This window comes from Lolium rigidum, chromosome 4, assembly GCF_022539505.1.
Source record: "Lolium rigidum isolate FL_2022 chromosome 4, APGP_CSIRO_Lrig_0.1, whole genome shotgun sequence".
NCBI lineage: Eukaryota > Viridiplantae > Streptophyta > Magnoliopsida > Poales > Poaceae > Lolium > Lolium rigidum.
Genome location: NC_061511.1, coordinates 147,422,963 through 147,437,863, shown reverse-complemented (window position 1 = coordinate 147,437,863; position 14,901 = coordinate 147,422,963). Strand labels below are relative to the sequence as shown.

Here is a 14,901-nt window from a genome sequence, read left to right as displayed (position 1 = left end):
GAATGCATTGATGTGCTGGAGACCGGGAGCGAGAATGTTTTTTTTTTTGAGTGATACGAGAATGTTTTCAGGAGACTGCTGCAGTCTAGAGTTTCACTTCTGAACATCCACTCCTGTCTAACTCTGTAGTCGTCTTGACTCTGTATAGATAGTAGACTTTAGATGAGGAAACAACTCACAGAAGATTGTAGCAGCAGAAATGTGTTGGATAACCATGCGCATATATATAGTTTCAGTTGGGCAGACCTCTCAGTGTTTGCTTATTGCACAAAATCGAGTCCCTTCATGTCAAATTAAACTTTCAGACACCACACACCCTTTTCCACAAACTGAAGATTGATGATAGAGGTTGATTTATCTTAGCAGCGTAACCAGATCACATCCAAACATTGAAGTTCAGTGGTAATAGCTTGACCACAGTCCATGTTAATGAACTGACTAACAACTGAAAGAACACCTAATTGTGCAAACCTGAAGGTTTCTTCTTCTCTCCAGTAATAGTTGCAGCTTGTTTGTAGGCTCTGTAGCGATCCTCCCTAAAGCAACATAGACTTCATGATTCACATCCCTGATGAGGCGCTTAAGCTCCAAACTCGCAGTAACAATGACGAAGTATAAGAACCATCAAGCTAGAAGGATAAGGGGAAGTATATGCAAGCAAGGCCTTCTTTCTGAATTGAGCACTGTCAGTAATAAGAAGGCCATCGGGACATATTGAAGAGTATGAAAACCTAGGAGCTAACAAGATTTGGTGCACCGCTTTTCCCTAGAAGTAGAATATAGAATACTCTACTGGAGCAGCTGAAAGTACTGCCGCATGCACCAGTTATGTTATACACCATATAATGCAAACCAGGTTTCATCTCAAAAAATTACAGGTGGCTAACAACTTAACCAGGACTCCCCGAGTAAATTGCAAAAACCACCACAATTCTGGCAAACTTGTAGTTGCAATTTACTCGGACTTTCCAGCTTAGAATAGCCTGGGAGAAACATGACACGGATGTCAAACACCCAAAGAGATATCATACCAGCAACACGTCAATGCTTTCTTTACTTGCACCTAGACATTATCGCACAACAATACTGACCAGGTGGATAATCCAAAAGGTAATTCTAGGCCTAGATTAACATTTTGTAACCAACTGGTGCCCCTCACTAGCCCTGTAAAAATAAAGGCAACAACAACAAAAGCAAGCCCACACAACTAAGAAAAATAGCATCACTTAAATAGAACATATTAAATTTAGTACACATGATACGAGCGTTCCTAACGTTTTCATCCGGATAAAGATATAGTTCAGGTGACCGAAGTGCTACTGAACCTTTTCTCTTTGGTTCTACAGTCTTATAAATTTTCTGCAATACGGTTAAAGTGTTTGTGCAAAAGAACAAGAATCACAACATACTATAGCATCACCCAAAGAAACTCTAATAGTCTGGCGAAGAACGTATAAAAAATTCTCAGTTATGTGCAACCAAAATATAAGCCACTTTTGAACATGAAGAGAATTATTTTTTGATTGAGATAGCGTCACACAGTTCTGGTCACTACACCTTATTTTTTGTCTGGCGCTACAACTTCATTTTCTTTCTGGTCGTTTTATTCCATTCTACAAGTATTGGGGTTTGCATGCATTTAAGCTTTGGCAGCATCTTTAATCATGCCGTGAACTCATACAACATAGTGTGCTTATACTTCGCACCAGGCTGCACTACCACAGAGGGGAAATTGGGCTGGTTGATGGCATTAGGGAAGCCCTGGGTTTCCAAGCATACTCCGGCATGCTTCCCATAAACAGCTCCGCCTTTGCCGGTGATGCCATTGACATAGTTGGCGGTATAGAACTGCATGCCAGGCGCATCGGTCCAAAGGTCCAGCATCCGTGAGCTTGATGTGTCCTTCAACTTGGCTGCGTGCTTCAGGCCATTATTCTCATCGCCAGAGTCCAACACATAGTTATGGTCGTACCCTCCAGGAACATCGTTGATGCGGGCCCCAATCTTTTGCTCTGTGGTGAAATCAAAGGGCGTGCCCTGGACGGGCATTATTTCTCCGGTGGGAATTGTATTTTCATCGACTGGAGTGATGTGTTTTCCCCAGATCTGGATCAAATGATCCAAGATGTTGCCAGAGTTGTGGCCAGCAAGGTTCCAGTAAGTATGCTGTGCCAAGCTGATAGGAGTGGCTTTGTTAGCTGGTATAGCTTCCATATCAAGTCTTAGAGTGGTAGCCTCAGGAAGAGAATACGTTGCTCGAACGGTTACATCGCCAGGGTATCCTGAAAGGTGTGAAACAGTTCATTCTTGTTTATGGGAACCTGAAAGGTGTGAAATAGTTTGGCAGTGGAAACAAAGATGTTAGTGACATTACCTTCTTCACCATCTTTGCTGTCGTATTGAAAGGTGATTGATGGGCACTCGCCATCTTTACGCTCGACGACATCCCACACAACCTTGTCAAACCCCTTTAATCCTCCTGCAATTTAAAATTCAGCAAAAGGACACGTGATGTTTCGCAGTTAAGTCACATGAACACAACCAACTATAATGTAATGAATTAAAGGTAAAGCACACATTTTGTAGGTCTTTTCCTGAAACATCAAATATCGTAAGTTCTTCTAGGCTTACATAATAGTAATGGGATATTAAGAGTACATGTATTCTAAGCAGTTGAACACTTCTTGCTACTCAGTAGTGAACTTGTGATGATACCACATGATAATTGTTTTAGATCACCAATAAAATTACTAATTAAGTTATGTACTGTACCAAAACTTTAGTCTAAAAGACGTCTATAGGCTAAAGCAAAGTATAGACCTTGTCGAAACTAACCACATGAAATTTATGAAGCCATACCATGAAGGCTGTTCGGTCCATTGTTGATAGGCAACGAATACTCAACTCCGTCCAGACCAAACTTCCCACTCTTGATCCTATTTGCAACTCGGCCAACTATGCAACCAAAGTAAGGTGCCATGCCCTTCTACAAAACAGAATGTAAGAGAAAGCTTATGTTAACAACCACAGTAACCCTTCGAACAATTCAAATGGGAATACTTCCAAAATTTTCGAGAAAACAATACTTCAAAATTCCATATGCATATGGTTGGCAGATACCTAAAATGAGTATCATCAATTTGGCTTTGGAGTGTGGAATGACTAGTATTAAGGTTTATGTCTCTTTGATAAAGAAAATTTCCACAACTTTGGAGAACTGTATTTATTATGAACTTTTTCTATATAGCTTGGTGATTGTAGGTGTTAGAGTGAAGACCTGCTCACCAGGACTCCACAGACTCAAGACTGATTCAGCTAATATCCATGCAACTCATGATCGACGTGTGCCCTTCTCGGTAGGATCTCCTAATTGTATTCCGCTAGTGTGTGTAGCTCTCTCTCCCTATCCTTTTGTGTTTCTCTATATAACAATGTACATATGGATGAATTCAAATAATGCAATTGCAGTGCACATATGCATACGAAATACCTTCTCCTATCTTTCATGGTATCAGTTTAGGTCATGATCATATGGCTCAAGGCTCCGGCACAGCTCCCACCATCACTGATGGTCTCTCAACCCCCGTCGTCGCTGCTGCGCTCGATGCCCATGCCGCTCTCCCCCTTGCCCCTCCACTTCCCACCTTTGCCCCTCCTAGCAATTCCATATACACGCGCGGTGTGCAAATCAAGAACATCATCCCACGCACTCTCGAGCTCTCCACCGGCTCCTACAATCAATGGCATAACATTATGGTGCTCGCCGCCAAGGAATACGACGTCCTCGACCACCTCACGGAGGATGCGGTGCCGGCTAAACACGACATAGAGTGGCGCACAATCGATCTCATCCTCAAAATGTGGATCTACGGCCCCATCTCCCAGGAGCTGACGAGGATGATCATGGACCATGCGAAGATGGTGCTATAGCTTGACGTCACGCTTGCCGCTATCTTCCTCAACAACAAGCAGACTCAAGCCGTCCACCTCATCTTTGACCTCCATGAGCAGCGGCAAGGCAACCTCGGCATCGCCTAGTACTTCGCTCGCATCAAGACCACCACCGACACCCTCCGCACCGTCAGAGGCCTGCTAGTCGACACCGTGGAGGGCGTCGACGATGGTCTTGATGCGAGCGCAGTACTTGGCGATGTCGAGCGCAACGCAAAGCTGGCACGCCATCTTCGCATGGTCCATGGACCATCGCCGTCAGCTCCTGGAGATGGAGCCATAGATCCACCGTTTGAGGATGAGAACAATTGTGCACCACTCTAGGTTGGGTGTAGCCGACGATGTATCCTCCCTAAGTTGGTCGAGGACACTGTATTCCTCGACGACAAGCTCCATCATGTTGTGCCATTGGTTGTAGGATCCGTTGGAGAGGTCAAGAGTGCATGGGATGATGTGCTTGATTTGCACACCACTCATGCGATATGAAAATGCCAGGTGGGGCAAAGGTGGGAGGTGGAGGGACCTGGTCGGCTAGTCAAGAGCGATGGCGGCCTGGGCATCAAGCACAACAGAGACGACGGGTGGCCATCGTGACATAGGCGACGGGGGCCAAGAAATCAGATACGGCAGGAGCCGTGCCAAAGCCTTGTGCCATAGGATTGTGGCCTAAACTGAGAGCAAGAAAGATAGGAGAATTGTATTTCATGTGCATTGCAATTGCACTATCCGAATTCATCTTTGTGTACATGATGTATATAGATAAACCCAAGGGGATAGGGTGAGAGAGCTAAAAGCACGCACACACTAACAGAATATAGTTAGGAGGCCCTAGCGAGGAGGGCACACGTTGATCACATGATGATGCATAGATAGCAGCTGAATTAGTCTCGAGTCAGAGTCCTTGAGAAAAGGTCTTGACTCTAACATTTGCAAGTAGCTACCGTGGAATCAGTCTTAACTCTTCTCCTACCTTTTAATAGGATTAAGAACCAAAGGAATTTGTTTCTCTAACAACTATGTCAAGCATCTAAGCCTTAGAGAAAGGTTCTGTGTTTTTCCTGTGGTGCAAACAAACACTTCTATTGCACTCATGTGTTTCCAATTCCTAGATGACTTAATGGCAGGACACTTTACAGAGATTTAGACTGAAGTGCACAACCAACAAGTTTTTTAAACAGAAGAACAGCTTATATCTCAGACCTGGCAACAAATCTAAGAATCGTCTATCTGAGGAACCATCAATATTTTCGTACAAGGGAGTAAGGGACAACAATGATCTTTATGTGTTCTGCATCAGAACACTTATATCTATATCAGGTCACCGTTTGCTTGCAATCCACTTTACCAAGAAATACGTGTGCATAGGCAAAATGCAGAATTTTTTCGGTGGCATAAACTGAACAAAACTTGGTTTTCCATAGTTCTCGATGCCATAAAGCCTAACACTGTATAAAAATTCATAAGTATCACTTTCTCAAGAGGAATTCAGCTCACTTGTGCCAACCATATTTTACTAACAAGATTCAGCCATAGCTACTGAAACTTCACTCTCGTTTAATAATTGCTATATCCGCTGGAAAGAGACATGGTGGTAGTTTCTACTAATAATATAGACAAGATGAAGTTGTTTAATCTAATCAAGAATTGCAACTGCACTTACAAGGAAAGTAAGATTAAGCTGACAACTCATCAAAATTTAGCGAACTATAAGGGAACACATAAAATGCACATCAATTCTATCGTTGAATCCAGTTCAGTTAAGACCAAGAATCTAATCAGATTAGAATTCCCAACTTAATCAGAACAGCAATCAGCTCAGACGCGAATCCAGTTCAGTTAAGCCAAAGAATCAAATCAGATTAGAATTCCCAACTTAAGCAGAACAGCAATCAGCACAGACGCCGTTGCCCTGACACCCTTTTCCAATTAGTTCAGTCCAGAAGTGAAGGCAGCAATACAAGATGTACAAACAGATGAGGGACTGTAGATCGATCTTACCAAGTAGGGCTCCAGGGTGTCGAACCCAAGAACGACATCCGCGAGATCCCCTGCTTACATAAAGCGCATCAGCCGCTAAGAAACGAGTTACGAATCACCGAACCGGAGAATCCGAAGAAGGGAAGTAGTCTTGGACGAACCTTGGGCGTCGGGGACGAGGAGGGAGGTGATGGTGGCGCCCCAGCTGGCGATCTTGGCCGTGATCCTGCCATTGGAGAGCTCGAAGATCTCGGGCTCGGCCGCCATTGTTGCTGCCTCGTATGCTGGCTAGCTTCGCTTGGTAAACTGGTTGTGCTTCGCGAGATCCTCTGCGCTTTTTGGACTTATCTTATCAATCGAGTACTACTATATCTTGACGCACGCACTTCAAAGTTTCGTGGACCCGGATAGATTCCAGAGTGCACAGTTTTTTTTTTTTTGTTTTGTGAAATACCTCTCGAGCGGCTCGACTCATCTTGGTCATAAAAAAGTGAAGTGACCACGGGGTTGTCCAGCCAGATCGGTTTGAATTTTTTTAAACCGAAATTAAGCAAAATATGTAGTAATAATGAAACAAATTAGTCATATAAAACAACGAAATAGAGGTTCTAAATACTTTATTATTAGATCCAAATAAATGCGAAAGTCTACATGTATCATGCATGAAATACTTTATTATTACATTCAAATAAATACGAAAAATCTACATGCATCATCCATAGAAATACATAGAGCATAGTTCACAAATCACAATTAACACATGAAAGTAGATGAGATTGAATACTCACCATCCTCTTGATGCTCGGCAAATGTCCACTAATGGTCAATCAAATTCTTCTGAAAGTGTTTGGAAATGTTGTCCTAGGGTTCACCCTGAAAGTTCTATTTGTGTTCATTGCGGCCATGAGGACCCACTGTCTTGATGATCATGTTGTGTATGATCCCACAACAAGCCATCACCTCATGCATTGTCTCAAGATACCATGTTCTAGATGGGTGACGAACAATAGCTCACCGAGCTTAGAGCACACCAAATTCCCACTCCATATCTTTCCTGCAAGTCTCTTGCACCTTGGCAAACCTCTTACCTTTTGTTTGTTTGAGAATTACAGATTGTCTTCACTAGTAGTGTGGTCTTGTTAAGATAAATGTCATCAACAAGATAATATGGCTTGTCATATGCATTGCTATTGATCTCATAGCTCACCTTAGGAGCAGTGTCTTCCATAAGCCAGTTGAACACCGCAGAGAAGTTGAGCACATTGATGTCATTGTGGGAACCGGCCAAGCCAAGGAAAGAGCGCCAAATCCACAAATCTTGCGATGTCACTGCCTCAATATAACAATGCATCCCTCGACATGGTTGTTGTACTGATCCTACCATGCAAATGGACAGTTCTGCCACTGCCAATGCATACAATCGATGCTACCAATTGTGCACGGGAACCCTCTAGCCTCATTGATCAACAACAGTCGTCTAGTGTCCTCAACAGTTGGGGCTCTCAAGTACAGTTAGTCGAACACCCGACCCATTCACGGCTCGGCAAAACCGATACATAGATTCATGGTAGGTGCTCTCACTTATTCACAAGTACTCGTCGAAGATATCACTAGGCATTCCATACGAAAGCATGCGAATAGTTGCGGAGCATTATGGTAAGAGGTGAAGCCTAGCTTACCGGTGGCATCGGGCCTGCATTGGAAATATGTGTCGTAGTCTTTTACGCCCTGTAGAATGACCATGATCATGTCTCTTGACATCCGGTAGTGGCACCAGAACATGTGCTCCTTGTACACCGGATCTGTGAGGTGTAAGTAGTATTTGTCAAGCTAGGCATGACCACCGACACGCTTGCGTGGAACATTGCCCCTTGCGGACCTTTGTCGAGCCCTGATATACCGGCATTTTCTTGTCATGGTGCTCATGGAGGATGGAGGCCGCATAAACCATGAGCTGCGATGTCTCATCGGACTCTTCGTCGGAAGAGGTGTCAATGCATTCCCTACAGAGCCTCTCGAGCGACTGTCTGATGTCCTTCTGGGAGGCACCAACTGTGGATCAATAGGAAGTCAAGTTGGCGCATAATGGCCCGAAATGGTGTCCGAAAAGTTCATCAGGATCATACCAGGCAATTTACCAAATATGTCCTTGACGTCGAGGCCGGCAGGTGGCAGGCGCTCCCTGCAGATGTGCAGCCTACAAAGGATGCAAGCGAGGCGGGCAAGTCCTCTCCACTACCCTAGCTCCGAGCCTAGACCAAGGAAGAGGCATGGCACGGAGAAACCTGGTCGACTTGTGGCGCTGTAGCGGTGGGGTGGCGACGTCGCCCTAGGGATGCAAAGAAGGGGAGGGGCGTGAGCGAACGTTGTTCGATTTCGCTATCCCTGCTATGCAAGGACGGCTAGAAATACAAAGTCACACGCACATGCATTCACAGCATAATGCAGATTCATTTTTTGACCACGTGGACGCAAACTATCGCCCATTGTTTCCAACCTAACATGGCTTGGTGCCTCATTTCACAAGCCTGGTTTTCGCTCGTTGAAAGAGAGGCCCCAACAAAACCGGACTCCAGCTTTTTGTTCTTTTGCGATCTTTCTAACTATTCAATGGAGCCCAGATGAGTTCAGCGCTTCATAGAAATACGAATTTGTAATAGACATGGATAAGCAGGGAGTACTCATCTCGCCAGTTCAGCACTTGAACTACTTCTTGATAGGATTATCTATAAGCACCTAAGCAGGGAGTAGTTCTCTATTCACCCTATCGAAAAGTCCACTCCAAAACCCAGACCAGAGTGTAGCATTACCAGCAGTTTGGCAGTCATGCCGGAAAACAAAAAAACAGCAGCTCTTACAGCGCCGCACCAACTCCAAGTGGCAGCCAATACATGTATTCTTTTTACAACTCACCACTTCAGCCATAGCCACGCAATATTTATAGCCTGGAGTCGCTGCAATTCGATCACCGGTCACGAACGCATCAAAAGACCAACGAGACAAGCAGCCGCCGCATACTAGCAGAGCAACACTCGCCGGAAAAACAGGATGCATCTAGCGATCAGACCAGCGGGGAAGACGGCGGTGCACGGCCGGTCAGCCAGCCTGCCGCGTGAGCATTCTCATCCCATCCTGACACACCTCGACGACTGCGTCCGGGCTCTCAGGTCATGGTCAGCCGGAGCCGCTGGTCAGGCCTCCGGCATCACCATCATCGACGCTGTCCTGGAAGCACTCGGTGACCTCCTGGTACTGCCGCAAGCTGTGGCGGCCCTCCAGGAGGCAGCTTTCTTTGACGAAATCCTCGACAGGTTCCTGGTGCTCGCTGACGCCTACGGCACATTCCAGTCGGCGCTAATCACGCTCAAGCAGAGCGTGGCGGAGCTGCAGATCGGTACTAGGCGTGGTGACAGCATGATGGTCGCTACGTTGTTCCATGCACACAGGCGGGCAGAGAAGGAGCTGTGTCGTCTTGCCGCCGCAACGCGACACGCCACCAGATGCACTCTTGCGGTGTCGAGGACTCTGGATGCAACGGATAATGAGGTGATTGGCATTCTAGCAGAGGTGGCTGCGGTCACTACTGAAGCGTCGGAGGCTATCTTCTTGGAGTCTGCAGCAATGTCACCGGAACTCGTCCCTGCAATTGTCCAGACTTCAAACAAGTGGCTGGCCAGCCTGAGCGTCAGACCAGCCGCAAATAAGGCAGCGCCAGAGAAAGCGATGGTGACATTGGAGCGGTTGCAGAAGTTAGAGGAATGCATCAATGGGCTGGAGATCAGAAGCGAGAAGGTTTTCAGGAGACTGCTGCAGTCTAGAGTTTCACTTCTAAACATCCACACTCCCTTCTAACTCTGAATCGTCTTGATACTGTATAGACAGTGGATTTTAGAACAGGAAACCGGGACAAGTTAATAACTCACAGAATAATGTAGTACCGGCGAATTTCTGAGATGGAAGTACCAGAAATGTGTTGTATAACCATGACATGCACATACAATTTCAGCGGGCATACTTCTCTGTATTTACTTCTTGCACAGAATCAACTCCCTTCATGTCAAATTAAACTTGAGCCATTAAGAGATCCGTTGTTAAAAACTGGTGATCGTAGCACATAACTGGGTCACATACAGACATTGAAGTTCAGCGGCAATAGTTTGGCCGCAGTCCAAATTCAGAAGTTGAATTGTAGATAATGAACTGGTAGACCGAGTGACTAACAAATGAAAACAATACTGAAAATAGTTAGCCGATCTACAAGCACGTGAACAGCCGGAAAACGCTCTAAATATAATCGTGAGCCACGAGCTCCACGAAGCTGATGCCACCAGCTGACCAGCCACTTGGGACCTGATTCTGATGGCATGACAGTATGACACCACTGCGAATAGCCTATAACTCATTCCGATACACGCGGCTGCTGGAAGTCTGGAGCTCTCGATATGGAGCAATTATCTCATGTCCTGGTGGCTCTTCTCCTCGCCCTAGTCGCCGCAGAGGCAGCGGCCGTGGCCGGCGCCGACTTGGACGGCCTGCTGTCCCACTACGACCGTGTCTTCAGCTTCGGCGACTCGCTCACTGACACCGGGAACGCGGCCATCCTCCCGGCCACCGCCGGTGGGCCTTTCTCCCGGGCGCCGTACGGGGAGACCTACTTTCACCATCCCAGCGGCCGGGCCTCCGACGGCCGGCTCATCATTGACTTCATCGGTAACCCCTCTTTACTACTAGCATTTGACAGCAAATTTTGGGTTGAGATATGATGCGTTGACCTTGAATCTCCTCCTGTGTGCACAGTGGAATCGCTGGGGTTGCCGCAGCCAACCCCCTACCTCGCCGGCGAGACCGCGGAGGACTTCCGACATGGCGCGAACTTCGCGGTGGGCGGTGCGACGGCGCTTGACCCGGCCTTCTTGAAGAGCAAGGGAGTAATGACGTTTGTGCCGGTCTCTCTTAGCAACGAGACGAGTTGGTTCAACAATGTCTTCGACCTTCTTGCCTCCTCAGCCTACGGTAAAGTTCATCATACCACTTGCCGTCTTCACGCTAACTACAAGCGTCAGTCAACTTGCTGTTCTTCGTCCAATCGTCCGGGAAAAAAATAAGTCAACTTGGTGTTTTTGATCGGGGTAGCTGAGCGAGTTTCTAGCCAGTACTTCAGTAAAAACTAACTCAGAGTTTTTACCATCGGAGTATATTTTTCGTTTAAAAATCTATGTCAGACTCACTAGCATCCCTATCTTAAACAGTAAACGCATAGTGAAACCAGTAGTACACAGTTAGGCGACAGCTTTGACAAAGAAAATTATGATTGATGTAAGCTACAAAGGGCATCTTTGACATGAAATACTTTCATAGGGAATCTGAAGGTTTGGAATTTATAGAAATTTCCTTATGTGTATTGTTTGATTTGTATAGCTGAATTATGTGGGAAAAGTCTTCGAAAATACGCAGAGAACCTGGGTTCCACGGAAGCTAGTTTACTGTGTACTCCAAAAATTTTAAATACAATAACGTTTTTGTATATAGAGGATGCACGTATATACGTGCGTGCCATTTTTATACCCAAATTCAAAAGTAGGTAGCTTAGGCAAAAATAACAAATTTCAGATGAACAATATGAAAAAACTCATCCCTTCCAAAATTTCTGTAACTTACGGGTCGGGGCAGCTACGTAACTTACATCCATAGGAAGTTCAATAGGGTTCCGCTGAAATTTTTTTTTTTGAACGAGGGCAAAACCTTTGCCCATTCATTGATTAAGAAGGAGTTTACAAGAAAGTAAAAGGTTCAAATAAAATATTACAATTACTCTCGCGGTATCAATTGACTCAAATTCTTAGCACCGGCTAGAACCCAAAGCTTTGCCTCTTTTGTGATCCTCTCGAAGATGACTTGCGATGTGGCACGCTTGTTCTTGAAGACCCTATCATTTCTCTCGTTCCAAATCTCCCAAATAATAAGCATGGCAAGCGATGTCATCCCCTTGCGGTTTTGGCCCGAGGATATCAAAGTCCACCATTCCGTGAAGGTTAGACCCGCCCAAGAGTTTGTATGAATAAAATGAATATCAAATCTCTCTTTAGCCTTGTCCCAAAGACGTAAGGAGACGCGGCAATGGACAAGAAGGTGGTCGACGGATTCGAGGCATTGGTTGTAAAGTGGACAAGCTCCACAATTTGGCCAACCCCGCTTGGCCAAACGATCGGCGGTCCAAATTCTATTTTGGTAGACAAGCCAAATGAACAACTTAATCTTGGGAGGTGCCCACATCTTCCACATTGACTTGTATAAACTTGAGTAAGTGAGTCCCATGAATTGCATATTGTAGGCGGACTTGGTGGTGTAGTGCCCACTCTCCGTGAGCTTCCATGAGATGTCGTCCTCAACGTTTTCATTGAGGTTGAAGTTTTGAATGAGAGTCCAAAGCTCAATGAATTGGGCAAGGTGCTCGAAAGTAAAGTCTTCCCCAAGCGTCACTTTATTCACCCAAGCATTGTCATGAAGTGAGCACCTTCCAATTTTTTCGCTTTGAAGAGGCGAAAATAAGCGGTGCGACCTCAATAGGCTTTTTCCCCTCAAGCCAAGGGGCAAACCAAAACGATGTTTTGGACCCATTGCCAACCGTGATTGTGGTGGCCGCGTAGAAGAGCTCCATATCTTGTTCCGCTGAATTTAGGTTCCATTGAAATTTCGTTGAATACATGAAGATGAGAGCGCCATTCAAACTTGGGATCGAGAGAGTAACGAATATTGATGCAAATAAAACTAGTTGACCCGTTCATTTCTATTCATAATCGTTGAAATTTTCGTTGAAAATTTGAATTCGCCTGCTAGTGATAATCGTACAATTACTACTACAGAACAACAGAACAATATCATGGGGAGCTCCGTCTTCTACTTCGGAGAGATCGGGGTGAATGACTACATCTTCGCACTATTCAGCAACCGCACCGCCGAACTGGCAGTGAGCTTGGTGCCGGACATCGTCGCCGTCACCCGTTCAGCACTGACCGTAACTGATCTCCATCAACACCAACTTTTTTACCAATCAATCAATTGCGGATCGCTTACTTGTCTCGCTCGACGTACACAGGCCGTGATTGCTGCTGGAGCAAGTTCAATGGTGGTGACAGGGATGCTCCCGCTGGGTTGCGAGCCGGAGCTGCTCGCCCTGTTCCCCGGCGATGCAGACGATTACGACCGGGAGTCCGGCTGCATCACGCTGTTCAACGAGCTCGCCGAGCTTCATAACCGCGCCCTCAACAGGATGCTCCGCAAGGTCCGGCGCGCCCACCCCGGCACGACCATCCTCTACGCCGACATCTACCGCCCCATCGCTAACCTGGTCGCCTCGCCCGGCAAATACGGTACCTGCACACACCATGATATCGTCTTCAGTTCATATCCGTGGGCGTTTCACTGATTTTGTTTGCTTGGGATGTGCAGGTTTTGGCAACACGCCATTGGCCGCGTTCTGTGGTGGTGGCGCCGGCCCATACCACTTCGACATGGCAGCATTCTGCGGCACACCGGACTCGACGGAGAGCTCCGACCCGTCGGAGTTCCTCTCGTGGGACGGCATCCACTTCACCGAGGCTGCCAATAGGTTCATCGCCCATGCTATGCTAAGAGGACTGTATAATGCCTCCAAGCTAACGACAGCGCTTCTCTGACCTGAACATGTCTGCGTTCTACTGACCAAGTCCCAATATCTCTCGGACATAAGCGTCTGTGATTGATTATTATTCTTGTGCGATTACCATGGCTCTTTGAGATTGATTGACCTGAACATGTCTGCTTAATGGAATCATGTGTTCCAGCCTTCCAGGTGTAGTGACCCAGCGTACCACTGCATGGTGTAGTACACAAGTCGTTGACATAACACAAGTGAAACACCGTTCCACCCATATTACATCTCTCAGAGTGGTACAACAGAAACATATGCGAGTCCAAGGTATGTCTATAGAAGTACACACGAACAGTTTACATAAGATCCACACAACCTCCTACTTTACGGTGAGGTAAAACTTCAAATAAAGCTCCGGAAGAACGACTCGTAATCTATCTTATTGCTAACTCAAGTTCAAGAGCTACTTGGCTTGCTATAGAAATCTAGCTACTTAGGTGCTATGATTAGGGAAAGGTTCCCTTCTATTACTAGTCTAGGTTTCCATTATAGCTGATGCGGAAGTTGACTCCATTGACTTCTTTGATTGGATTCTTCATCTCGTTGCAGTTGACTCCTTTGTCTTCGAGTTCCACGGTAGTTTCTCCTTCGGTGCCTTGCTCTAAGAAGGGGGTTCAAACGAGATAGAATGAGTACGAGCGTACTCAGCAAGTTCATATTAGGAAATATGTGTATCATGCACTAGCTACAGCCATAGACCGAAAGTCATAGGCCAATGCAAGTTTTTGTAAACATTTCTTCAAAAGGTTTATTTTATTCTGAAAACTATGCCCGTCGGTCTTCACGGGGTTGACCGAACTTCGTGGAGTTCCTTTCCTGCCGCGTTCGCAGTTCCCTTCCCGGAACAGGGAGTGACAGTCACAATTCAGTATCCTCTGCAGAGGTGCGTTACTTTTCCCATAAGAGAACTTAACCTTGTTGCCAACCGAGTAGCTTTCTCGTTCACACTTCCTTTGGTGTGAGGTCAGGTATAAGAACCAAGCCCACACCGCCTTCTCCGCGACTGCAAACCCACCCTTTTGTCCACCCGCACACCTCCAGTAGACTTCCCCCGATAATACGGCTTTACTCATGGTGTACTTTGGACAATCCTTCATAGATCGTAGAGCCATCATCACTAATGGATGGGGATTTAAAAGGCTATCCCAACCTACGGCGAGTGCCTCCAACACCCCGCCGGCTCTACCAATCCGTTGGCGTGCGAAGGGAAAAGATACGGCTGGCTTCCCCGAGCCATTATAGATCTCATGGTCAACGCGGTTTGTACGGCGCTAGAATCACCG

At 46.1% G+C, this 14,901-nt stretch overlaps 3 protein-coding genes across 3 annotated transcripts; 2 read left to right on the top strand and 1 right to left on the bottom strand.

Annotated features, from left to right (window-relative positions):
• Positions 1-1,662: 1,662 nt before the first annotated feature.
• LOC124708550 (galactose mutarotase-like) lies at positions 1,663-6,242 on the bottom strand. Its single transcript, XM_047240230.1, has 5 exons — positions 6,090-6,242; positions 5,950-5,999; positions 2,860-2,986; positions 2,375-2,479; positions 1,663-2,282 (listed from the first exon to the last, which is right to left on the bottom strand). The coding sequence occupies exons 1-5, from the start codon at positions 6,193-6,195 to the stop codon at positions 1,663-1,665; spliced, it is 1,008 nt and encodes a 335-aa protein (XP_047096186.1). The 5' UTR covers positions 6,196-6,242.
• A 2,734-nt stretch (positions 6,243-8,976) lies between these two features.
• On the top strand, positions 8,977-9,780 carry LOC124647602. Its single transcript, XM_047187516.1, has one exon. The coding sequence runs from the start codon at positions 8,977-8,979 to the stop codon at positions 9,778-9,780; it is 804 nt and encodes a 267-aa protein (XP_047043472.1).
• Positions 9,781-10,368: 588 nt separating this feature from the next.
• On the top strand, positions 10,369-13,669 carry LOC124649115 (GDSL esterase/lipase At1g31550-like). The gene is made up of 5 exons (XM_047188790.1): positions 10,369-10,638; positions 10,726-10,946; positions 12,800-12,943; positions 13,025-13,298; positions 13,378-13,669. Exons 1-5 carry the CDS (start codon positions 10,371-10,373, stop codon positions 13,602-13,604), a joined length of 1,134 nt encoding a protein of 377 aa, XP_047044746.1. The 5' UTR covers positions 10,369-10,370; the 3' UTR covers positions 13,605-13,669.
• Positions 13,670-14,901: the final 1,232 nt, after the last annotated feature.

Bases quoted from the DNA above. Each gene is read 5' to 3' on its own strand.
- LOC124708550 (XM_047240230.1), bottom strand. From the start codon at position 6,195: ATGGCGGCCGAGCCCGAGATCTTCGAGCTCTCCAATGGCAGGATCACG. The intron at 6,000-6,089 runs GTTCGTCCAAGA...TTATGTAAGCAG, and splicing joins CCTCGTCCCCGACGCCCAAG to GGGATCTCGCGGATGTCGTT. The intron at 2,480-2,859 runs GTATGGCTTCAT...TTTAAATTGCAG, and splicing joins TGGACCGAACAGCCTTCATG to GAGGATTAAAGGGGTTTGAC.
- LOC124647602 (XM_047187516.1), top strand. From the start codon at position 8,977: ATGCATCTAGCGATCAGACCAGCGGGGAAGACGGCGGTGCACGGCCGG.
- LOC124649115 (XM_047188790.1), top strand. From the start codon at position 10,371: ATGGAGCAATTATCTCATGTCCTGGTGGCTCTTCTCCTCGCCCTAGTC. The intron at 10,947-12,799 runs GTTCATCATACC...ACAGAACAACAG, and splicing joins CCTCCTCAGCCTACGGTAAA to AACAATATCATGGGGAGCTC. The intron at 13,299-13,377 runs GTACCTGCACAC...TGGGATGTGCAG, and splicing joins CGCCTCGCCCGGCAAATACG to GTTTTGGCAACACGCCATTG.